Source organism: Macaca nemestrina, chromosome 4, assembly GCF_043159975.1.
Source record: "Macaca nemestrina isolate mMacNem1 chromosome 4, mMacNem.hap1, whole genome shotgun sequence".
Classification (NCBI taxonomy): Eukaryota; Metazoa; Chordata; class Mammalia; order Primates; family Cercopithecidae; genus Macaca; species Macaca nemestrina.
In genome coordinates, this window is record NC_092128.1 from 186,530,468 (window position 1) to 186,556,455 (window position 25,988).

General features: G+C 47.0%; 2 protein-coding genes across 8 annotated transcripts in view; one reads left to right on the forward strand and one right to left on the reverse strand.

The window, feature by feature from the left end:
• The window catches only part of HSF2B (heat shock transcription factor 2 binding protein), a 198,744-nt gene extending 182,461 nt beyond the window's left edge, over positions 1-16,283 (reverse strand). For 3 of the 6 annotated variants that reach the window (XR_011622865.1, XM_071095780.1, XM_071095778.1), the window contains exons 1-4: positions 16,142-16,282; positions 14,812-15,078; positions 13,023-13,173; positions 3,877-3,980 (exon numbers count right to left, since the gene is read on the reverse strand). Coding sequence is in view for 5 of the 6 variants with exons in the window: in XM_071095780.1 (XP_070951881.1) it covers positions 3,877-3,980; positions 13,023-13,173; positions 14,812-14,847 (291 nt within the window). In the remaining variant the exon portion in view is untranslated. Of the gene's footprint in view, positions 1-3,876; positions 3,981-13,022; positions 13,174-14,811; positions 15,079-16,141 lie in introns of all 6 variants that reach the window. The other 3 variants (XM_071095776.1, XM_071095777.1, XM_071095779.1) reach the window with 2 other exon arrangements.
• A 28-nt stretch (positions 16,284-16,311) lies between these two features.
• Positions 16,312-25,988, forward strand: part of LOC105472559 (ribosomal RNA processing 1B) — a 39,030-nt gene continuing 29,353 nt past the window's right edge. Inside the window, exon 1 of one of the 2 annotated variants that reach the window (XM_011725929.3) lies at positions 16,312-16,547. In XM_011725929.3, coding sequence (XP_011724231.1) covers positions 16,418-16,547 — 130 coding nt within the window. In that variant the 5' untranslated portion in view covers positions 16,312-16,417. The remainder of the gene's footprint in view (positions 16,548-25,988) is intronic. The other variant, XM_011725930.2, reaches the window with a different exon arrangement.

Here is a 25,988-nt window from a genome sequence, read left to right on the forward strand (position 1 = left end):
GTATCAAGACCCAGTGCACCTCCTCCACTGACCCTACAAAATCTCTGTGGAGGAAACATCTCCACCATGGCCAGGAACAAAGTCTTCCTTGTTTGAGTAGCCTTTCTCTAGGGGTTCGGAAGCTGCTTGCTCATACATCACACTTTATGATTTTGGTTCCATACTTTGTTTCTGACCTTTTCTCACATATTGAACTCAATAATTTATGCCTTTTCCTAGTGATTTTTCACTCATACAGAAGTACTTACTAGCAGCCAGGCACAGTGGCTCACGCCTGTAATCCCAGCACTTTGGGAGGCCAGGGTGGACAGATCACCTGAGGTCAGGAGTTCAAGACCAGCCTGGCCAACATGGCGAAACCTCATCTCTACTAAAAAGATACAAAAATCAGCCAGGAGTGGTGGCATGCGCCTGTAATCCCAGCTATCCAGGTAGTGGAGGTTGTGGTGAGCTGAGATTGCGCCACTGCTCTCCAGCCTGGACGACAGAGCAAGACTCTGTCTCAAAAAAAAAAAAAAGTACTTTCTAGCAATAATTTAACTTAGGATCTAGTCCCTGGATTCTTTCCTGGGTCCTCAATTCTATGATAAGTTTCCAGAGCCAGGTGCAGTGGCCCATGCCTGTAATCCCAGCACTTTGGGAGGCCCAAAGCAGGAGGATCACTTGAGCCCAGGAGTTCAAGACCAACCTGGGCAACATAGTGAGACCCCATCTCTATAAAAAATTTTTAAAATTGTTTTAAAAATTATACTTCAATAGAATTGTTCTTGTAAAAAATAAAAATTTATTAATTAATTAAATTTATTTAGCTGGGTGTCATGGCACATCTCTGTAGTCCCAGCCACTCTGGAGGTCAAGGAGGATGATCGCTTAAGCCCACGAGGTCGAGGCTACCGCAACTATTATTGCACCACTACACTCCAGCCTGGCAATAGAGCAAGATCCTGACTCAAAAAAAATAAAAATAATAAAATAAGTTTCTAGAGTCCTTCCTTATGATCTGTACAGGCCTGGACAGAGACTACAGCAAAGGCTACAGATAAGGCAGCTGCTAGAAGAGAAATGGCCTTGTTACAGCAACCTTGCAGGAGCCTCCCTCTGTATTCACCTTGCAGGAGCTTCCCTCTGTGTTCACCTTGCAGGGGCTTCCCTCTGTGTCCACCTTGCAAGGGCTTCCCTCTGTATTCACCTTGCAGGGGCTTCTCTCTGTGTTCACCTTGCAGGGGCTTCCCTCTGTGTTCACCTTGCAGGAGCCTCCCTCTGTGTTCACCTTGCAGGGGCTTCCCTCTGTGTTCACCTTGCAGGGGCTTCCCTCTGTGTCCACCTTGCAGGAGCTTCTCTGTATTCACCTTGCAGGGGCTTCCCTCTGTGTTCACCTTGCAGGAGCTTCCCTCTGTGTTCACCTTGCAGGGCCTTCCCTCTATGTTCACCTTGCAGGGGCTTCCCTCTGTGTTCACCTTGCAGGAGCTTCTCTATATTCACCTTGCAGGGGCTTCCCTCTGTGTTCACCTTGCAGGAGCTTCCCTCTGTGTTCACCTTGCAGGGGCTTCTCTGTATTCACCTTGCAGGGGCTTTCCTCTGTGTTCACCTTGCAGGGGCTTCCCTCTGTGTTCACCTTGCAGGAGCTTCCCTCTTGTATCCACCTTGCAGGGGGCTTCCCTCTGTATTCACCTTGCAGGGGCCTACCTCTGTATTCACCTTGCAAGGGCTTCTCTGTATTCACCTTGCAGGGGCTTCCCTCTGTGTTCACCTTGCAGGGGCTTCCCTCTGTAGGCACCTTGCAGGGGCTTCTCTGTATTCACCTTGCAGGGGCTTCCCTCTGTATGCACCTTGCAGGGGCTTCCCTCTGTATTTACCTTGCAGGGGCTTCTCCGTATTCACCTTGCAGGGGCTTCTCTGTATTCACCTTGCAGGGGCTTCTCTGTATTCACCTTGCAGGGGCTTCTCTGTATTCACCTTGCAGGGGCTTCCCTCTGTATGCACCTTGCAGGGGCTTCCCTCTGTATTCACCTTGCAAGGGCTTCTCTGTATTCACCTTGCAGGGGCTTCTCTGTATTCACCTTGCAGGGGCTTCTCTGTATTCACCTTGCAGGGGCTTCCCTCTGTAGGCACCTTGCAGGGGCTTCTCTGTATTCACCTTGCAGGGGCTTCCCTCTGTATGCACCTTGCAGGGGCTTCCCTCTGTATGCACCTTGCAGGGGCTTCTCCGTATTCACCTTGCAGGGGCTTCTCTGTATTCACCTTGCAGGGACTTCTCTGTATTCACCTTGCAGGGGCTTCCCTCTGTATGCACCTTGCAGGGGCTTCCCTCTGTATTTACCTTGCAGGGGCTTCTCTGTATTCACCTTGCAGGGACTTCCCTCTGTATTCACCTTGCAGGTGCTTCCCTCTGTAGGCACCTTGCAGGGGCTTCTCTGTATTCACCTTGCAGGAGCTTCCCTCTGTATTAAATTGGACTACTGAACAAGATTTTTAACTATACATAGGGAATAGCTGGGTGAAATATTCCCACATTTTAAGGTCAAAGTTCCAGGGCAACAAAACCCTAGTGATTTCAAGCTACTTTACCGTGGCTGTTTCCTCCTTCTTAGTATGCATTTACTCGAATGGCTTCTTTTTTTTTTTTTTTTTTTTGAGATGGAGTCTCGCTTTGTCATCCAGGCTGGAGTGCAGTGGCACGATTTCGGCTCACTGCAACCTCCACCTCCCGGGTTCAGGCAATTCTCCTGCCTCAGCCTCCCAAGTAGCTGGGATTACAGGCACCTGCTACTATGCCCGGCTAATTTTTGTATTTTTAGTAGAGACCGGGTTTGATCATGTTGGCCAGGCTGGTCTCGAACTCCTGACCGCAAGCGAACTGCCCACCCCGGCCTGACAAAGTGCTGGGATTACAGGCTTGAGCCACTGCACTTGGCCTGTTAGTACCATTATTATTCAAAACAAAAATATATCCAGGCCCCAAATTTTATAGTGTCGGAATATTTCTAGTTGTATGGAAAAGGAAGTTATGCCACACAAAAAGTTAAGCAATTTTTAAGAAATATTAGTTTATCTAATATTTATATAAAATATAACTGGCTAAAATATAATAATCCCCAAATTAATTACATGTACTTCTGATTTAATACACCTATCTCCAACTATAAGATATTATGTACATTTTTTTCCCTCAAGATTCTTATTGCTATGGTTTGGATGTGGTTTGTCCCCATCTAAACCATGTTGAAATTTGATCCCCAATGTGGCACTCTTGAGAGGTGGGGCCTAGTGGGAGGTGTATGGGTCATGGGAGTGGATTCCTCATGAATCGATTAATGTGCTCTCTGGAGGGTGAGTGAGTTCTTGCTCTCACAGGAATGGATTAGTTTCCCTGAGAGCAGGCTGGTAAAGAGTCTGGCTTCCTCAGTTTCTCTCTCTTGCTTTCTCTCATCATGTGATCTCGTCACACAGCCCGCTCCCCTTCTGTCATCATTTGAAGCAGCCTGAGGCCCTCACCAGAAAAAGATGCCCAATCTTGAACCTTCCAGCCACCAAAATCTCGACATAAATAAACCTCTTTTCTGTATAAGTTACTCAGTCTCAGATATTTTGTTACAGCAACACAAAATGAACTCAGATAATTATGAACCTTTATGTTGTAGGGCAGATTTTTAAACATAAAAGTTAAAACATACCAAGTGAATAACCTATGTGTTAAATGTTTACAAAATCCATCTGTTCAACTACATTCCAACACACTCAGAATACACACATTTACAAATACAATTTATTGAGGATTAAAAGTAAAAAATTCAGACCCACTGCTTATCATAAGTGAAAGGCTGTAAACCAATCCCACTTTCTGGCATGGTGAGAGCCTGTCCCTAAGCATGGTACCTTCTTGTCTCTTATGCTGTCAGCCTGCACGGTTTCCAGGCGGGCTTTAAAGTGCTCACAATCCATTTTCAGCTGCTCTAGTTCTTGCTCTTTCCTTTCCAGGTCTAGGAGAAAGAGACATAAAACTTCTTAAGATATTTCAAGTCACTAATCTCTCCCTAAGCACCTATTTTGCCCAGTCTTGACTTATTAAAACATGCACTAATTACTTAGGTAAGAACATCTGCATTTCTTGACTTCTAACCTGTTCTTGAATAATCAATATTCTAAAAGTCTTGTTCTCTAAATTCATCTCAGTTTTTAGCCCATAGCACAAAGGACTTTGGTTTTCTGTTCTGTGTTTTTAAGGCTTCGCTTTACTGCCAGACAGTACTCAAGGCTTCAAGAAAATGTGTTATTTAAAGGATTGAAGGCAGAGCTGAGAAGCCCGACTGTCTCATGGCACAGACTTGTCGCTACTCCATGAAAAGCAGAAGGCAGCTCAGGGAGTGCACGGCGCCAGCACAGGCTGATTCACAAAGCTAGTGTCACCCACTGGCAGACTGACTCAATGGGAACAACTGCAGTAGTCGGCACTGGAGGAGGGAAATAACAGTGATAAAAAAGAGAAAATGCTACAGTAAAAGAGTGGGAACTACATAGTACTTCCTCTCCACCACATTCATTTAGTTGATGAGTCAACAACAACCAACAAAAATCCCAAAAAAATCCATGTCAATAAACCAAGCAAAAGCATTATCAACTTTAAATTTAAAATATTATGTTGCAGGCCGGGCGCGGTGGCTCAAGCCTGTAATCCCAGCACTTTGGGAGGCTGAGGCGGGCGGATCACGAGGTCAGGAGATCGAGACCATCCTGGCTAACACGGTGAAACCCCATCTCTACTAAAAATACAAAAAGAAATTAGCCGGGCGTGGTGGCGGGCGCCTGTAGTCCCAGCTACTCCGGAGGCTGAGGCAGGAGAATGGCGTGAACCCGGGAGGCGGAGCTTGCGTGAGCCAAGATCGCGCCACTGCACTCCAGTCTGGGCGACAGAGCGAGACTCCGTCTCAAAAAAAAAAAAAAAAAAAATATTATGTTGCAGAAATACTGACATTCAAAAAAATCAAATACATAATACAAAGTTTTAAGTGTTTGATCTCAAGAGCTAGGAAATCATCAGTTTTTATGCCAACATATACCAAGATTTGAGGGTGCTAAGAGCTAATGGTCTAACTTCTCTGATTAAAGTAGCAATGCTTTAGGACAGTGATTCTCAAACTTTAGTGTACATCAGAATCCCTGGAGGACCTGATAATACAGTGTCGGCTGGGTCCCACCCACAGTTTCCAATTTGGAACCCCTGAGGTGAGCCTGAGAATTTACATTTCTAACAAGTTCCCAGGTAAGACTCATGCTGCCTGTCTGGGACCCACATTTTAAGAACTACTTCTGGGCAATAACCTGGTCTCTCATCACCAATTAAATAAAATGAACATGCAACACATGACCAGCAACAGCAAACAAGGGAATCCATCCACAGGAATGTGAAAGAGCAAAAAAAATGAAGAGTAATGGAAGGCAGCTACCTATTATTTGTCACACGAAGGAATTTCACTTCTTTACACATTCCCTCTCCTAATCCTTGAACCGAGAAAAACACAAGGCAACTCTGCTTATCTGTCTCATTCTTTTTTTTTTTTTTTTTTTTTGGAGGCGGAGTCTCGCCCTGTTGCCCAGGCTGGAGTGCAGTGGCGCGATCTCGGCTCACTGCAAGCTCCGCCTCCCGGGTTCCCGCCATTCTCCTGCCTCAGCCTCCCCAGTAGCTGGGACTACAGGCGCCGCCACCACGCCCGGCTAATTTTTTTGTATTTTTAGTGGAGACGGGGTTTCATTGTGTTAGCCAGGATGGTCTCGATCTCCTGACCTCGTGATCCGCCCGTCTCGGCCTCCCAAAGTGCTAGGATTACAGGCTTGAGCCACCGCGCCCGGCCATCTGTCTCATTCTTATACTCTCACTTGGGATGAGTGAGAAAGCCTCAAAGAGCCAGGCGCCTGGAAAACGGAACATTACTCCACCCTAGAGGAGAAAAAGCTCACAAACACTTCCTCAATTATTATGTGCAAACAAACGAGAAGGGGTAGGGCTTTCGAATCTAGGGATCCGAGAGGACAAGAGGAAGCCCGAATAAGAAACTTATGGGGACTGCTTAGAACACATGTGTATCCCCAAAGCCCTAAAGGAAACTTTAATAAAGGAAGGAAGAAATAAAGCTAGTCTCTAAATTTTCTAGAGACCCTGTCCCAGAAGAAAGATTAGAACCTAAAAGTAAATATTCAGACCAGCTAAACAGTATACAATTGGCTGGCAAAGCTTCTTATAAAATGTGTTTCTCAGGGGCCAGGCTCGGTGGCTTACGCCTGTGTAATTCCAGGGCTTCGGAAAGCCGAGGTGGGAGGATCGCTTGAGGCCAGGAGTTCGAGACCAGCCAGGGTAAGAACCCCATCTCTCAAAAAAAAAAAAAAAGTGTTTCTCAGAAATAGAGCAAAGTGCCATTGGACTATATCCTCTCCCTCAAATCACAGTTTCATCTTCTGCTCTTTTAAGAAATATTATGCCACAATGACTTTTACTGGAATTCTTGATTTTATCCTAATCCTGGCCAAAAAATTCAACTAGCAAGCACTATGCTTTAAAAACTACATACTTGTATTATTTGTAACAATGTCAAATGGAAATACATTATTTATACACATACACACTACAATCATCATATATGAAATACCACCTACAGTCATAGACAAAAAAGAACAAACTGAAAAACTAAGACGAAATTTCTGTGATTTAAAATTTTTCTTTGCATTTAACTGTTAAATTTGGCTTCTGCTATTAAACTATATATTACTCAAACATGATAAAGGAGATAGGAAATCTCTACAAGCCTTATTATGTATAAAAACCTGTGGGAATTAACTGTGACAACCCAAAAGGGCTCTCTTGCATTATGGTAATTTCATAATCACTTGTTCTAGACAGCTGTACGCAACCCTAGTGTAAGTTAACACACCAAAAGGACAGGGTTAAAACATCCGACTCAGGGAGGCCACACCCATCCACGCTAGGCTCCTGGGGAGGTGGCAAGTGCCCTTCTGCTGTGCGAGGCCGCCGCCTTGTGGCCAGACGGGAACATTGCTGCTGCCTTGGAACACAACTCTGACCTTGCATTTTCAACTTGGCCCGCTGTGTGCCTGCTACCTAAAAGCACCCTGAAGGCAGGGATTTGCATACGTTTTCTTCTATGCCTACCCTCCAAATGTCTATATGGAACATAGTAGGCAATACAAAAATATTTGTCACATAAATTTATTTTACTTCTTTATACATTCCTTCTGCTAATCTTTGTACCAATAAAAACACACAGCTACTTTGGTTATCTGTATGTCTCATTCTTACACAATAAGAATATATTACTTTTGTAATTTTTTTAAACCCAAGAGACAGAAATAATATGAACAGTGAATATTACAAACAACCTAAATCATAGACCATTAAAACATCTATGTATCTTCTGAAACAACCTTTATTTATTTTTTTTTTTTATTTTTATTTTTGAGACGGAGTTGCTCTGTTGCCCAGGCTAGAGTGCAGTGGGGAGATGGCATGATCTCAGCTCACTGCAACCAACATCTCCCAGGTTCAAGCGATCCTCCCAACTCAGCCTCCTGAGTAGCTAGGGCTACAGGCACCCGCCACCACGCCAGGCTAATTTTTGTATTTTTAGTAGAGATGGGGTTTCACCATGTTGGCCAGGCTAGTCTTGAACTCCTGACCTCAAGTGATCTGCCCATCTTGGCCTCCCAAAGTGCTGAGATTACAGGCGTGAGCTGCTGCAAGCAGCCGATAATCATTTCTTAATACAGGTCTAATAACATGAGAATGGCTGTATCTCTTAATACTCAACTTATTCACAGGGAGGGTACAGAAAGCTAGAAATGAAAAGAAGGGTTTCTAAAACACTAATCAAAGAAAACTGCACAAACGGCATCAATTTATCTTACTATTTCTTTATCACCTGGTATGTGAGGTTGGGAGTTCAAGAGCAGCCTAGACAACATGGTGAAACCCCATCTCTACTAGAAATACAAAAATTAGCCCAGCATGGTGGTACATGCCTATAGTCCCAGCTACTCGGGAGGCTGAGTTGTGAGGACTGCTTGAACCTGGGAGGCGGATGTTGCAGTGAGCCAAGATCATGCCATTGCACTTCAGCCTGGGCGACAGAGCAAGACTTCATCTCATTAAAAAAAAAAAAAAAAAAAAAAAAAAAAAAAAAAAAAAACTAAGATCAATCTTGAACTCAAATTAATTCTGTTGATTTCCCAAACCAGAGTCAGGGAACTTTGCTTTCCATTCACTTACACACATACATGACATGAATAGTAGGGTGGTCAGGGGTGATATTCAAGCACTACACGCCTCTTCCCCCTCCATCTTGACCACCTTTCCACCTCCTCTGTCCATAAGCTCCCCAAGTGTTTTTTTCTCTACTTTCCTGTGTTCTAGACAATCTCCACCCTGATCTGTGCCCCAAGAGGCGGATGTGAAGTCCCATAGCAACAGGGCTCCCTCGTCCTATGGCTTCCTGTTGGATGCAGTAGCAGCCCTGCAGGAAACTGGAGGACAGGAAGAGATGACTAAGGGTGGGACCTATCTCCCCACTCCATCCTCCCTGCTGGGCTTCATCCTTCTGGGTGAGGCCACAGGTGCTGTCAAGCATCTTGTCCAGAGCAACGCCTCTCACCAAGTCTGGTACCTCTCTCCCTTCTCCTGCTCCTTCAACCTAGGGGAGGCGATGGCGCTCCACTCGTCAGTTCCTGGATGCTTCTTTCTCCAGGCACTGGTTCCCTGAAACCTGATCACACTTTAATCTCTTCACTTTACTGTTTACTCCTTTTGTTCCCTGCCAAGATATGGATGTGACAAACTCTTGATGTTCTTTCATTTGGGCCACAATAAACTCTGAGTCAAAGTAATAATCCTTTTTTGGTGCTCACTCTTTGGTTCCACTCTTCATGGACATTTCTCAAGTTCTTATCTCTACAGACTACAAAGAATTCTTCCCAGAACTGAAATGGGGGTACCTCATATCAAACTCTGTAAATTAATCTCAAAATATCCTACAAACACTTTAGAAATAACATAGTGCAGTGGTTTTCAAATCCTACTGCTAAGAATCTAACAGTACCCGGGGAACAATTACAGTCTCATAAACATTTAATTAATACCCTATTTTACAATGTTATTTAAACTTTTTATTTGGAAGTAATTTCAAATTCACAAAAACTAATACAGAAAAAAAAATGCCCATATATCTCTTTACCCAGACTTACCTACCATTAACATTTTGTTTGCCTCATTTGCTCATCATTTATTTATTTAATTTAAAAAAATTTTTTTTTTAGAGATGGAGCTTCCCTCTGTTGCCCAGGCTAGAGTACAGTGGCACGATCTCGACTCACTGTCACTTCTGCCTCCCGGGCTCAAGCGACTCTCTTGCCTCAGCCTCCTGAGTAGAGTAGCTGAGATTACAGGTGTGCTGACCGCACCTGGCCTTTTGTTTGTTTTTGTTTTTTGGGAGTTTGCTTTTTTTTTTTTTTGAAAAAAATGTTAAATACAAAAATGAGCCAGGCATGATGGTGCACACCTGTAGTCCCAGCTACTCGGGAGAGGGAGAGGGAAGGGAGAGGGAGGGGGAAGGGAGAGGGAGGGGGAAGGGAGAGGGAAGGGAGGGAGAGGGAAAGGAGGGAGAGGGAAGGGAGGGAGAGGGGAGGGAGAGGGAAGGGAGGGAGAGGGGAGGGAGAGGGAAGGGAAGGGAGAAGGGAGAAGGAAGGAAGGAAAAGAGAGAAAGAAAGAAGGGCATGCAGATGCAGTAGGGTGCTCCCTATAATCAGCCAGGGAGATAATGATAGACAAAATCAGGGGCCCTGCACTCCCAACAACTTATAAAGTAAAACGGAAATAAAACCATGTGTCTGAAGGAGAAGCATAGGGTACCATGACAACATTTCAAAGGAAGATGGATCACATCAAGGTAGTCAGATTAGGCAGTGACTCTGGGCCAAGGCTGTGCCCAGTAATATAAAGGTTTTTAAGCTGTAGCATGGTTTTGTTTAGGTTTTTGGATGATAGTGAGTTTGGGTGGGTTTTTTAGGTTTTTGTTCTTTATCCGAAAAACAAAGAGAAGCTTCTGAAGACTTACGCAGGTGAATAGCATCATCAGATTGAACTGTCACAAACTACTCAGGCTACAGTGTATCCGAGTGACTGGAGAGTGGCAGCGAAGAGACTGCCAGTAGAAGACAGAACACAGCAGTGGAGACAGACGCAGGCTGACGATTCAGGATGCATCCATGAAGTAACACTCACAAGACTTACCAGTGGACAGGTTTCATGGGGAGTGGTGAGGAAGAGAGACAGGTAACAAGGAAGACTCCTGGGTCTCTAGTCTGGGTGGGGTGCTCTGAGGAGACTGAGACAGGCCAGTGTAAGACAGGGGCAGAGGATGGATAGCACGAGGCAGACATGACAACAGGAAGTAAACATTAGCCTGCACCGAGAAAGCAAAAGTCTGTCCTGACTTCTGTCAGGCTGGAATAACACACACAGATAAAGTCAGGTGCCAAGTTAACAGAAAATATCTCTCAAAGACAATGCAACCGTAAAGTGTCATAATGACCTCTTCTTTGAATGACTGCCTACTTCTTATTCACTGAGAAGCCTGATTCTGTAAAATACCAGACTCGCAGAAATTTTGTTGTTTGAAATTATACAAGAAAGAAGATCCCACTCTTGCCTGCAGGATCTAAGTCACTGTGACACAGAACCCTATTTCCAGCTACTGCAGAGCTTCAAGTAAGGGATTTCTAGAACAATGTTCCACGTCTATTTGAACTTTGTAGTTTTCAAGGAAACAGGACCTGGGTCCACTTCACAGTCAGACTTGATAATGGTCCCTTTAGACACAGTTCTATTTTGCTTCATTTATGCTTCACCTAATACCACTCTCTCTCTAAGTCCTATAACAACTCTATCTTCTTCTTCGTTGAGATGCCCCCCCAGTTTCTTGGTGTTCTGGTATGGTTTTCCTCATTGCAGAGTCATAAACCGCACTCTGTCAGACTGTGGGTCTGTTCCTGGTGACCTTAGACTGATTAGGCTAGGGCAAACATTTAGAATTTGAAATAATCATGAAATAAGCAGGAAGAAATGCCAAGTAGGAGTCAGGCACAAGGCCTTGAGCTTGGAGAGTTCTGGGCTAGAGACTAAATCCAGCAGCCACTGGCATCAGGATGGTAACTGAAGCTATGAGTGTACATGAGACTGCCTAGAGAGAAGCCATGGGGTGAGGCAAGAAGGGGGGCCTAGGCCTGAGCCTCAAGCTCTATTTGAAGGCTGCTAAACAGAAGGATAAATTTCAGCAAAGCGGAATAAGCAGGAATTGCCAGAGAGATTATGGGGGAAAAGGTGACTCTATAGCCTGGGGGAGGCCAGGACTATGAGATAAGATCTCCCAAAGTCCCACCGTGATCAAGTGACCACAGATTTGTTTGTGGCCCTCACTCAGTTTGATTTTGGCAGGGGGACTGATCACTAAAGACATTCATGTTAACTAACTCATGAGACCCTGATTACTTTTTAGAATGCCAGTTTATTAATTTACAGTGAGACTATAACATGCACCGCTACTGGTGTGTGCCTATTTATCTTCCTTTCCTGAAGACAAATGCACAAGGAATGACTAATCTCAGAAAGTTGCTGGATGAGCATGAAATCAAAACTAGGGAAAGTAAGACGTCAATGACCTGACATTTTGGCAACCAATGACATGGCATACATCTGGCAGGGTCCCAGTGGGAAAGAGAAATCAACTCAGATGTTGAGACTTTTCTGAAAGGACCACTTACAGAGGGGAGAGCAGAGATAACGGAACCATCAAGAGACACTGAGGTACCCAGGGACCAGCAACAGCCCTACAGCCAAAGCAGCAGGGGAAGAAAACAGCATTCCTGGAGTCCAGCAAGAGCTAGGACTATGGAGGAGGCCTCTAGACAGGAGTATTTGTTCTGGAGGGATGCAGCTACTGCCACAGAACAGTAGCAAAGCAGGGAGGGAGCGGGAAGAAACACTCCAACCTCTCTCTCCACCCAGCAATACCTTCCATTGGTGAGCCCCACTGGCAGCCAGCAAGGGAACCAGGGAAATCCCGTCTGCAGGAATCTACCTCCCAGAGCACACCACAGGGCAGAGAAGAACGGATCCGAGGACTTCGGAGAGAATACAAACAGGGCGAGGCACTGCGGTAACCATGAGAACTGTTCCTTCTAACTGGATATGGCTGGCCCACTGACCAGACACATTTGCACATGCCAGAAACTCATATTCTTGGGGTGACCTATCTTCTTGTCTGGATGAGTGCTAGACCTACCTGGGCCCCCTGGATGCACCTTTTCTAGAGGGCACACAGTGAGGGCTAACAACCAAATGTCATGCAGTAAATTGGCCTTAACCGTCAAAGGCTGATTTAATCGTGACTTGGCCTCAATCAGGCAAGTGCTGAGACAATCTCAGAATATCTCCAGGAACTTAAATAGGCTCCTAAACTGGTATTCAACACAATGGCTCAGCTCAAATCTCAAAAGTCTGAATGGACACCAGAAAGCCTAAATTTCAATCAGTTCTAGAAACTGGCTCACCCATCTACCTAAAGATAAATGAACACAATTCCAGCTATCTGTACTGACAAGTAAACTCCATGCAAGGTTTCCAGATGGCAAGAACCTTGACTTATGACAGTAAGTACTTAATTTTCAGAATAGAGCTTTTCAGTTATCAAAAGTATAAAATTCTTCTGCCAATGAAGAAAGTGAGAGAGAAATAGAAGCTGATAATAGATGCTCAGGAAACTGGCAACCAACTTATACCAACTTACCTATGTCCAAGTCACTACATTGAGGAAACCTCCCTTTCTTAGGTCATCAGACTCTCCCAAGTATCATCGCAAGGACTGCAAGAGTACCTTAAAATTGGTTTACAATTATTTACCTAAGGTAAATCTGCTAGAACAAATTACTGTTACCACCAATGACTGTTGAAAATGAAGACTCACTTTTTTCTACAATCTTTAATTTCTGGAAGCTCTCCAGCACCTCCCCATTTAGTATTCTGGGTAAGAAGTCCCGTATTTGCATCACTTCAGTTGTCAGCCGTTCCAGGTCCTTCTTTCTGACTTTAACAAATTCCTCTTTAGTACCTATGTGCTAAAAGAACAAGCAGATTTCTCTTCACATGACAAAAAAAACAGCCCAAGTCAACCTGCTTTTCTTTCACACCTCTTATGTTCATTGTTATTTCAAATCATGTCTCTACCTACTGTATGTTCTGCTATAGATCTATTTTATGTATATGTAAACATTTTGAAAGCTGAAGCTTCAGCCTTCAAAAAGGGAGCCACACGTTAGAAATAGTAAGAGAAAACAGGCCAGGCATGGTGGCTTACAGTTGAAATCCCAGGAATTTGGGAGGCCAGGAGTTCAACACCAGTCTGAGCAACATAGAGAGACCCTGTCACTACAAAAATATGAAAACGTGCCCAGGAGGCCGGGCGCGATGGCTCACGCCTGTAATCCCAGTACTTTGGGAGGCCGAGGCGTGTGGATCACCTGAGATCAGGAGTTCAAGACCAGCCTGGCCAATATGGTGAAACTCCATCTCTACTAAAAATACAAAAATTAGCCAGGCGTGGTGGCACGCACCTGTAATCCCAGCTACTCAGCAGGCTGATGCGGGAAGAAGGTTTGAGTCCAGGAGTTGGAGGCTGCAGTGAGCTATGATCATGCCACTGCCCTCCAGTCTGGGCAACAGAGCAAGAACACGAAAAACAAAAGTCATACAAGAGCTCTATTCCTAAAAGTCAAAGAAAACGCCTGCAACTTTTTATCATCGCAGCACCAAACTAACCAGGAGAAAAAGGAAGTCATCTAGACTGGTTTCCCACTGGGTTTGCTAAGCCTTCTGCCCGTGATCTCATCTATTCACCCCAAGCCTCCAAGATCGTCCAGATGGAAATTAAGGCACGGGAGCTTGGTGACTCTCAATGCAGCACAAATAATAAGGAGTGGAAGCAGGATGTGAACACGGGTCTGGCCCCAGAGTCCAAGCGCCTTCTCCATCGCATGCAATTAGTTAGTTAAAAAATCGATGGAGGGGCCGGGCGCAGTGTAATCCCAGCACTTTGGGAGGCCGAGACGGGCGGATCACGAGGTCAGGAGATCGAGACCATCCTGGCCTACACGGTGAAACCCCGTCTCTACTAAAAAATACAAAAAACTAGCCGGGCGAGGTAGCGGGCGCCTGTAGTCACAGCTACTCGGGAGGCTGAGGCAGGAGAATGGCTTGAACCCGGGAGGCGGAGCTTGCAGTGAGCTGAGATCCGGCCACTGCACTCCAGCCTGGGCGACAGAGCGAGACTCCGTCTCAAAAAATAAAATAAAATAAAATAAATAAAAAATCGATGGAGGGCAGATTCTGAGACTGACGCTGTCTCGCTAAGTCCCGGAGCACCGGGCCAGGGCCTTCGGAAGGGAACTGGGCTTCCACAGCGCAGAGAGAGGTGACCATCCATCCCACGCTCCCATGCCCACTTTGGCGCCATTGAGTGCCCCCACCGCGCGCAGCCTCACAGACCAGGTCCCCGCGTGGGTTTGGAGGCGAAAGTCGCCTCCCACCCACGTCTTCGCCCCGCTCCGGCCCAGCTCACGCTGTCCGGGGAGGAAGTCTCCAGGCCTCCCCCAAGCACACGACAGCAGGCCGTCTCCGAGCGCACTGGGAGCGGCCCTGAGGGGAGCGAATGGCGACGGCTCAAACACGCTGGCGGTGGGCAGGGCTTCCTCACTGACCCTGCAGGCCTTCTCAGCACCGCCCGCTTCGCCCATAGCAGCCGCGGCCTCGGCTCCGTTCTCCTGCGCGGCGGCGTGCCCTCTGACCCCTGACGCCAGAAAGCGCGGGAACGTGTCCACGCCGGGGGTCGGGAACGGAGAGGCGCGAGGCTCAAACCTCGCAGAATTTGCGCAGTATTCTCGGCCGAGAGCGCGAGGAGTGGTCTTGGCGAGGTCCCACTTTGGCTCTTCTGGCTTAGCCGGGGTTTTAAACTTAGCCGGGGTTATCTGCAAAGCAGAAGGAAAGTCAGCCCCTGATGTAAGTGTCAAGTAAAATAAATCGGATGAGTCCTTTCCTGTTTGGCGAGGAATGCTACACTAAGGGGGACCGTTTCAAACTGGCAGTCTTTGCTGGAAACCTCGCCTCCGCGGTTCGCCTTCCCTCGCTCGGATTCAGGCGCTTTTATGTTAAGGGTTGAATTTTTGTGTCAACAGGCACCTCGGGAGGTCGCCCACATAACTGAGCGGAGCAACTGAGATAACCCCCGCTACGTGTGGAGTGACCTAGTCCATTAGCTTGCCCCGGCACGCCCGCTGAGTCCGCAAAATATAGGATGTTCTTGGGTTTTAGATGAACCCAAAGCTAAGATTTCTTCCCTCTCTGGAGTTAGCAAGCAGCCCGCCCTGCCCAACTCCCCTGGAAGCGCGCGTGCTCTCCAGGCTTCGCGACGCCGGCGCGGGTGCCCCAGCACTGGCACTAGGGCTCCAGAGTAAGGGGCGCGCCGACCTGCCCGAGCCTCTGCAGGCGCTGGCGGAAGGTGAGCCCTTCACCCGCTCAACAGGCCCCAGTGCCGGCCTTTCCTTCCAGTCTCAACTCCACCCGGGGGCCCGGGGGCTCCACAGTTAAAAACTCCGTGCCACGGAGATCGCAGGTGAGCTGCTGGCTCAACGGGGTGTGCTAAATGGGATTAAAGATCCTAGACTGTGGCCAGGCGCGGTGGTTCAATCCCTTAATCCCAGCGCTCAGGGAGGCCGAGGCGGGAGCGATTGCTTAAGCCCAGGAGTTTGAGACCAGCCTGGACAACATAGCGAGACCCCATCTCTACAAAAATAAAAAGTAGTGGGGCGTGATAGCGCGCGCCTGTAGTCTCAGCTACTTGGGTGGTCGACATGGGAGGATCGCTTGAGTCTGGGTGGTCGAGGCTGCAGTGAGCCAAGATCACCGCCAAGATCGCGCCCCTGCACTCCAGCCTGGGCGACAGAGGGAGACCCTGTCTCAAAAACAAAAAATCCTAGACCGTTTACAAACAGCCGTCCGTCTCTTCCTGGCCAAGTCCTAACCCTGGCTAACCTTGCCGTGTACAGCCTGAATTTTGGCAACCGAAAGGCAGCGCCAGCGCCACTCGCACAAGAGATGGGCCGCTCCGCCCGCTGCCAGGGCCACGGCCGCGCTCACTCCCAGAGCGCGCTGCGAGCCGCGGCGCCTTTGTGACGCCATCAACCCGCGCGCCGTCGCCGCCTTCTGTGCAGTCGAGGCCCTGGCGGACGGCGGCTGGCTGCTCCGTGGCGCTCGGCTGGCGGCAGCTGCACCGCGGGTTGCGCGGCCGGGGATGCTCCAGCGGGCGCGATGGCCCCCGCCATGCAGCCGGCCGAGATCCAGTTTGCCCAGCGGCTGGCGTCCAGCGAGAAGGGCATTCGGGACCGGGCGGTGAAGAAGCTGCGCCAGTACATCAGCGTGAAGACGCAGAGGGAGACAGGTGGGCGCACGGCGGCGGTCAGCCGCGCCACATGGCGGGCCGGGGGCCGGGGCTGGGGCCAGGGCCCTGGCACGGAACGCGGCTTCCACGTGTTGTCGTGACACCCAGCGTGTGCTTAGGTTTCCGCGCTGCCAGAACCGCTTCTTGCTGTGTCTAGTGCCTTTTTACACTTGAGGAAACGGGTTGAGGGTGTTCCGTTACTTGTGAAAGTCACAGTAAGCGGGAAAGCTGAGAAAAGACCCACATGGGTCCGATTCCCCAGCCGGCATCTCGAATCACTGGGCTGCCCTCATTTGCCCTGGTGTCCGGTCGGTGATTGCCGCCTTTCTTTGACCAGCACCTTTACGTGCCGGGGCTGGAGGAGAGAAGACAGAAGCACTACTCTCGAGGATTTGTTAGTAATAAAGCAAGGAGGCAAACAGGCAAATAAAGTAGACCTTGTGTAAGTGTAGTAAAGGAAATGAAAACCAGGTAGTAGGCCGGGCGTGGTGTCTCACGCATGTAATCCCAGCACTTTGGGAAGCCGAGGCGGGCGGATGACCGGAGGTCGGGAGTTCGAGACCAGCCTGGCCAATCCAACATGGTGAAACCCCGGCTCTACTAAAAATACAAAATTAGCCGGGCATGGTGGCGCATGCCTGTAATCTCAGTACTCGAGAGGCTGAGGCAGGAGAATCGCTTGAACCTGGGAGGCGGACGTTGCGGTGAGCCGAGATCGCACGATTGCACTCCAACCTGGGCAACAAGAGCGAAACTCCGTCTCAAAAAAAGAAAGAAAGAGAGAAAGAAAGAAAACCAGGTAATAGCAAGAAGTGAAGGAGGTTGCTCTTCTTGATAGACTGTTCTGGGAAGGCCTCTCGGGTGATGTTCAGCTGAAATCTGAAGAGAGATGAGCGGAAAGCGCCTATGCAGAGGCAGGAAAGAGCTTCACGTGCCCTAGGAGTGGTTTGAAAGACCAATTAAGTTGTGGGTGGGCGGGGAGAGTGTGATGAGATGAAGTTGGAGATTGTAGGCAGTGGCCAGATCACACAGGGCTTTGTAGTGTAGATTTTAACGGCACTGCTGTTGAATGATTTCATTTACCTGATCCAAGAATATTTTCTGTAAACTCTTGAGTGAGCTCATACGATATGAACTACAATGTGTGACAGAGGTTTTAAGATAAAGTTTGATTTAGTTACTGATGGTACTAATACATTTAGAATCTGCTTAAAAGAACAGATATTATCTCCCCCATTACTGACATTCTCAGTTTGTTTTAAGAAAAAATCACCAGACTACCCAAAAAAAGAAAATAAACTTTCCTGGGAAGTCTGGTAGAAAAAGGAATGAAGACCAAAATTCCTGACTTTGATTCTGTTAGGGATGTCCCTAAGAGATTTTGTTTACTCTCACAGTTCCAGGTAGTCCATATATGCTGGTGGTTTCTAAACCTAAATTGTTGACCCAGCCCTTTCCTACTTGCAACTGGGATGTGCCTTGCTAGCCTGGCTTCTCTACCTGGCACCTCACACTCAGGATGCCAAAAAACGTCATATTTTCTTTCCCCGAAAGCCTGTTGTCTGCTGCTGCTCCTCTACCACCTGTTTTCTCTTCTTTTGGTTGCTAGTTCCCACCAGCCATTCGGATTCCAGCTGGACGCAGGGGATTGTCCTGGACTCCTCTGTCTTCCTCATCCTCTTCCCCTGGCCCACATCCAGTGTCCCTCAGTCCTCCCTCCTTCACCTCCTGATGAAATAAATTCTCTGACTGTGGGCCCTTTGCATCTCACCCAAACTTCTGCACCTGCATATTCCCTAACTGGTCTCCTTAACTTCATTTGTGTCCCCCCGAATCTGTCCTCCACAGACCAGCCCAGGGTCATCTTCCTAAAACAAATCTGATCCCACATCACCAATATTTTTTGAAATTCAGTGTCTGCAAGTCATGATCTGTCCTCAGGTGCTCTTCCTCCCTAAGCCCCATGTGACTGCTTCATGTTCTGTCAACAGAACCAGTCATGGATCTTGGTGTATAGCACACAATTTCTCACCTCTCTGCCTTTGCTTCTCCTGTTCACTCTGCAAAGAATCCCACACCTTCTTCACTCCCAGCATTCAGTTCAGTATCACTTCCTTCAAAAAGCCTCCCCTAGCATCTCGCCCTACTCCTCCAGGGTCTAAAATATCCATTGTGTCTCTGTTGCAGCACTTAGCTACATTGCTGCTTAATTATCAATGTGCCATTCTACTCCCAAAACAGTGTAAGCTTCCATCTGTTTTCTTAGCCAGAAGTGGGAGTACATGCAGCCATGAAAGGTCTTGGCCTATACAAAAGTAGAAGACATGAAGCAATACTTATAGTGCTAAAACAGCCTAGACAGAGCCTTTTGCTCAAACCCTTTGGTGAGCCAGCCCAGGATTTGCAGATGTTGAGGTTACGCGGGGGGCCTAAGACCAGTTTACACCAGTGCTCCAGAGTCCTGTCTGGTTAGTGCCTGTCACACCCAGAGTTTCTTGTCTTGTACGTCTTGTTCACCACCACTTGGCATGGAGTACACTGGGCCTTCAAAACATAGCTCTGCAGCGTGAACGTCATGGACAGTGATAATGGGACAAGAAAACACACGGTCTCCGCCACAGCTATGCCCCACCACAATTAAAACACAAATTTGGAAATAACTTGGCCTGACATTTGACTCCCATTGACAGGCTCAAACTTTTTTGCATCTTGTCTTAGGCATCATAAAGGAAATCTGAGATTTCACTCTTCCTGAAACATGAGCTGTTCTGCAGCAACATAAATAGACAGCTTTGTAATTTTAAAAATAAATTGGAAATCTTTGTATTACTTTAAGTAACAGAATGTTGAGCTCATGCTTTAACTGTTCAAGTTAGGTACTCACAGTCCTAAAGTGATCACTCTCCATGGCTTTCATTCATAAGAGCTTATTTGTCCCAATTCATTCATTCATTCATATATTTAGCAAACATTTATGGAGTGCCAACAGTGTACTATTATGTACGCTACTCTTGGCACTGGGAATATAGCAGTGGACAAAACAGTCCCTGCCTATCTTACCAGTTCTGCGACTTTAAAAATAAAGAGGGAGTAAACTAAACTAAAATGGAGAGGCATCCTAAAATCAACCTGGTGACAATTTAATTTGCATCATTGCTTTCTTTTTGGCAACATACAAAATAACAGTACATCTTATGGTTAATGCTATATTCGATTCAGTAAGAAAGTGTTTTTTTGTAATGATGGGGTTAGGGTTCTCTCCGCCCAAGAGTTATAATAAATAGGAGTTGTGGATGTTCTGACCCTGGGGCGTGTTCAAGTATAACACTTTACCCCCATCTAAAATGGCTCCTGGGCTCATTACATGGTGAGAGTAGCGTTGGATTTGCTGATTTCAAAACCTACTGATATTTCACATGTCTACATGTCTCACTTTGATGTTCACCTCATTTGTTTTGTGTGTGTTTGTTTTTTGAGAGAGAGTTTCGTGCTTTCACCCAGGCTGGAGTGCAATAGCGCGATCTCTGCTAACTACAACCTCCACCTTCCAGTTTCAAGCGATTCTCCTGCCTCACCCTCCTGAGTAGCTGGGAGCACCCACCACTACGCCTGGCTAATTTTTGTAATTTTAGTAGAGACAGGGTTTCACCATGTTGGCCAGGCTGGTCTTGAGCTCCTGACCTCGTGATCCGCCCCGCCTCTGCCTCCCAAAGTGCTGGGATTACAAGTGTGAGCCACACCGCACGAGGCCTTTGTTTTTGTTTTTTTGAGAGACAGAGACTTGCTCTGTTGCCCAGGCTGGAGTGCAGTGGCACAGCCTCGGCTCACTGCAACCTTCACCTCCCAGGTTCAAGCGATTCTCCTGCCTCAGCTTCCCAAGTAGCTGGGACTACAGGCGTGCACCACCACGCCCAGCTAATTTTTGTATTTTTTTAGTAGAGACGAGGTTTCACTCTATGTTGGCCAGGCTGCTCTTGAACTCCTGACCTCAGGTGATCTGCCCACCTCGGCCTCCCAAAGTGCTGGGATTACAGGAGTGAGTCACTGCACCTGGCCTACCTCATTCATTTTGAAATAACTAAACCTATATTGTATTGTTGTAAAAACGTAATTGTATTAAGTTTCAGTCATTTAGCCCCAAGAAGAAAATAGAGAAGAAAAGACTGGTGAAACCAAACTGCTTCAGATAATGTACTTTGCCTTTCAGAGTTTTGAAAGTAATTCAGTAATGAGTATTTCTCTCTTTTACTTTGAATACTTCAAAAATTGGTGGCTTGTTTTTATTAAATTCCTAAGTGAACACATACACATACACACACACAGACATAAATGGAAAATAGATGTTTTAAAAGGGAACCAAATAATGTGGGGTGTGGTGGCTCACGCCTGTAATCCCAACACTTCAGGAGGCCAAGGCAGGTGGATCACCTGAGGTTGGGAGTTCAAGACCAGCCTGATCAACATGGAGAAACCCCGTCTCTACTAAAAGTACAAAATTAGCCAGGTGTGGTGGCGCATGCCTGTAATCCCAGCTACTCAGGAGGCTGAGGCAGGAGAATTGCTTGAACCCAGGAGTTGGAGGTTGCAGTGAACCAAGAACGTACCATTGCGCTGCAGCCTGGGCAACAAGAGCAAAACTCCATCTCAAACAAAAAGAAAAAGAGCCGGGCGCGGTGGCTCACGCCTGTAATCCCAGCACTTTGGGAGGCCGAGACGGGCGGATCACGAGGTCAGGAGATCGAGACCATCCTGGCTAACACAGTGAAACCCCGTCTCTACTTAAAATACAAAAAAAAAAAAAAAAACTAGCCGGGTACAGTGGCGGGCGCCTGTAGTCCCAGCAACACAGGAGGCTGAGGCAGGAGAATGGCGCTAACCCGGGAGGCAGAGCTTGCAGTGAGCCGAGACTGCGCCACTGCACTCCAGCCTGGGCGACAGAGCGAGACTCCGTCTCAAAAAAAAAAAAAAAAAAAGAAAAAGAAAAAAGGGAACAAAATGTAAATAGACCCTAGGAATAGAAAGTAAGACAATTATTATTGTAATATCTCACCAACTGAATAGTGCTTTATTCTTACAGTGTTTCACACATCTTGGGCTTGACCCTAACGATAAATCTTTCATATAGTATAGGTGATAGAACTGAGGCCCAAAAGTCAGTTGACAGTTTTCTGATACTGGGCACTTGTTGGTAGGAAGCTGGGGCCTGAGCTAAGGTTTGTTTCCGTGCTACTCTGTTGCCTCCTAGAAAAGAGACAATCAGAATATCTTTTCTCATTGTATTAGCCTGTTCTTACGCTGCTAATAAAGACATACCGGATACTGGGCACTTTATAAAGGAAAGAGGTTTAATGGACTCACAGTTCTACATGGCTGGGGAGGCCTCACAATCATGGCAGATAGCAAAGGAAAAGCAAAGCAAAGGCACATCATCCATGGCAGCCAGGCGAGAGGGTATGTGCAGGAGAGCTCCCCTTTATAAAACCGTTAGATCTCATGAGACTTATTCATTCTCATGAGAACAGCATGAGAAAAACCCATCCCCGTGATTCAGTTACCTCCCACTGGGTCCCTCCCACCACATGTGGGGATTATTACAATTCAAGGTGAGATTTGGGTGGGGACATAGCCAACCCATATTACTCACCCAGCCCACTTTGCTGCCCACTGTCCAGGGTCTATTGTCACTGTCAGAATCTACTGTTTTCCATTATGAACGCCTCTGTAGCACATCATACTGTGCCTTTGCCTGTTATAGGTGTGGGCTGTCCATAGTAGATACTGGGCAGACCACATTATCACTTACCGTTGGCTTGACCCAATGGTCTACTTACAAAACCATCTGGAGATAAATGTGCTGTTTTTAAGTGAGAAAGACCAGAATACAGAATATTTTGCCATTTAGGTCACACACACAACTGTGCTTTTCTGCACTACATGTAACTGTTCTGTAAATAAATGCACAGGAAAGATCTGGAAAGATGCACATCAGACAGGTTGCATCAGTCCCTCTGGTTCAGAGCCTGGGATTCAGGAGGCAGGGAGCAAGACAAGCTTGTGATTGTATCACTTTGGTGGTGGTAAGGTTCTTTGCAATAAACGTGTTTTTATTAATTAGGACTCTTTCAATTGCAACTTGACAGAACATCCACACCACGCTAGAGTTATTTTATTTTATTTATTTATTTGTTTATTTATTTTTTGAGATGGAGTCACGCTGTGTCGCTCAGGCTGGAGTGCAGTGGTGCGATCTTGGCTCACTGAAACCTCCACCTCCCAGGTTCCAGCAATTCTCCTGCCTCATGGAGAATCTTGGTGCCATTCTCCTGGGATTAAGTGAGTGCTCACTCCTAGTTCCTGTGGGATCTGACTGTTAAAGAGCCTGGCACCTTCCTCCTCTCTTGCTATGTGACATGACAACTCCCCTTCCCCTCCAGCCAAGACAGGACGCTCCCTGAGGTCCTCACCGGAAGCAGATGCTGGAGCCATGCTTGTACAGCCTGCAGAGCCCTGAGCCAAATAAACCTCTTAGCGTCAGGTATTCCTTTGTAGCAATGCATCAGACTAAGACAATGATGTAACTGGAAGGGCAGGAGCGTTAATCAACTTAAACACAAAAAGAGGATTTAAAGGACCCAGGTGACTGTGTGGGGTCAGGCTCGGGGCACTCCTTGTCCTTGCTGGGCAGCTACGTTGTGATTCCTCTCCAAGGCTCTCCACCTTCAAGCAGGGTGCGGAGGGACTCTGTGGTCTGGGTGGGGCTTACCCCACATGGAGAGGAGGCGGCTTCCGCCAAGTCAGCAGAATTCCGTTGGCCACAGGACAGGTTCAAGGAAAGCCAAGCGACCCTCTGCAGGTAAAAATCTTCTTGCTCAGTCCTTAGGAGTCTCTAGCTCTCTCCTTACTGGACTTAAAGAGAACACACAGTTTGTACCTGCTCCCAGCCACCTTGTAACACAAGTGGATCCTGTCTGAGAATAGAGACAGTCTTTGGGGCAGCAGAGGTTGCAGTGGAGAAAAACAAAGTTCTGGCACCAGCAGTTGAGCTTCTGCACAAAGCTGTGCTTCACTTTCCCCCTTAAAACTAGCGTGGCAGCCAGGCGTGGTAGTTCACGCCTGCAATCCCAGCACTTTGGGAGGCCGAGGCGGGCGGATCACAACATGAAGAGACTGAGACCATCCTGGCCAACATGGCAAAACCCCATCTCTACTAAAAACTACAAAACATAGCTGGGCGCGGTGGCAGGTCCCTGTAATCCCAGCTACTTGGGAGGCTGAGGCAGGAGAATCACTTGAACCCAGACGGCAGAGGTTACAGTGAGCCGAGGTTGCGCCATTGCACTCCAGCCTGGGTGACAGAGTGAGACTGTCTCAAAAAAAAAAAAAAAAATCCTTAATAGCATGAAATATCCAATCTGTTTAGTTTTTCTCATCATCTCAAATGTTTTTTATGACCAATCCAAATGAGGACCACCCGTTGCGTTTGGTTAATGTGTCTGCCAAGACGCTCTTAAATTCTAACAGTTCTTACATCTTTTTTTTCTGTACAGTTTATTTGTTGGAGGACATAGGTCATATGCTTTGTAGAGTTTCACATATTTGGGGTTTGTTGACTGCATCCTGTTGTCTCACTTACCATGTTCCTCTGTCCCCTGTATTTCCTATAAACTAGTATTAATAGTTAAGATTTGGCTGGGCGCGGTGGCTCAAGCCTGTAATCCCAGCACTTTGGGAGGCTGAGACGAGCGGATCACGAGGTCAGGAGATCGAGACCATCCTGGCTAACATGGTGAAACCCCATCTCTACTAAAAATACAAAAAAAAATTAGCCGGGCGAGGTGGCGGCGCCTGTACTCCCAGCTACTCGGGAGGCTGAGGCAGGAGAATGGCGTGAACCCGGGAGGCGGGGCTTGCAGTGAGCTGAGATCCGGCCACTGCACTCCAGCCTGGGCAACAGAGCCAGACTCCATCTCAAAAAAAAAAATAATAATAATAATTAAGATTTGACACAGTTGGGTTTTAGTTTTTTTGTTTTGTTTTACTTTTGTAAGAATACTTCACAGGTTGGTGCAGCGTTCTTCCTGTTGGCACCACCTCTGGCATCTGATGAGTGATTGCCTGTGCATGTTAATGATCAGTCAGTGGGTTTGGGTGTTGATGGTCTGACACATCCATTTTCAAGTTTCTTAATATTGTTTGTTTGTTTGTTTGTTTGTTCGTGAGACAGAGTTGCTCTGTTGCCCAGGTTGGAGTGCAGTGGCACGATTATAGCTTACTGCAGCCTCAAATTCCTGGGCTCAGGTCATCCTCCCACCTCAGCCACCTGAGTACTTGGGACTACAGGCACATGCCACCATGCCCTGCCAATTTTTTGGTTTTGTTGTTGGGGTGTGTGTGTGTGTGTGTGTGTGTGTGTGTGTGTGTGTTTAAGACAGGGTCTTGCTCTGTTGCCCAGCTGGAGTACAGTGTTGTAGAGACTGGGTTTTGCTGTGTTGCCCAGGCTGGTCTCAAACTCCTAAGCACAAGTGAGCCGCCACGCCTGGGTGATATCTTTTCATCTAATGTTTTATGAAGCCATTTATGATCTTGCCCAAAGCCTTTAATTCACTGGGGATATATGTGGTCTTTGAACATGATTAAATATAAGTGCAGGTCACTGTGACCAAGAAAAAAAGTTATTGCAATCATGACCACAGTTGGCTCAGCTCTAGTGGGGTTTATCACTCATACCATACTTATATTAGCCATGTGAGGATCCCCAGGTGTGATTTGTTCATAACAAGAGGGCAAGAGAACCAGTTGGTACATCTTTCCAACTGCGAAAGGAAATATACTTTAATAAACTAGTTTTATGTTAGTTTCTGATATCTTGGTTTTACATGGAAAACTATCAGAATCAAAATGCAGGCCGGGCATGGTGGCTTACGCCAGTAATCCCAACTACTCTTGAGGCTGAGGCGGGAGAATTGCTTGACCCCGGGAGGCGGAGGTTGCAGTGAGCCTAGATTGTGCCACAGCACTCCAGCCTGGGCAACAGAGCAAGATTCTGTCCCAAAAAAAAAAAAAAAAAAGAATCGAAATGTACCATTATAAAATTGTTGATGGGAGAAAGACCCTTAGTAAAGTGGAAATCAATACCTATAAATTAAGGTAAAGGCACTCTGAATACACTAAATAAACTTTGGTCCATCAAAAAAGGTCTTTTTGTCACTTTTTTTTTTTAAGAGACAAAGTCTCGCTCTGTCGCCCAGGCTGGAGTGCAGTGGCGCAATCTTGGCTCACTGCAAGCTCCGCCTCCTGGGTTCACGCCATTCTCCTGCCTCAGCCTCCGGAGTAGCTAGGACTACAGGTGCCCGCCATCACGCCTGGCTAATTTTTTTTTTATTTTTAGTAGAGATGTGGTTTCACCGTGTTAGCCAGAATGGTCTCAATCTTCTGACCTCA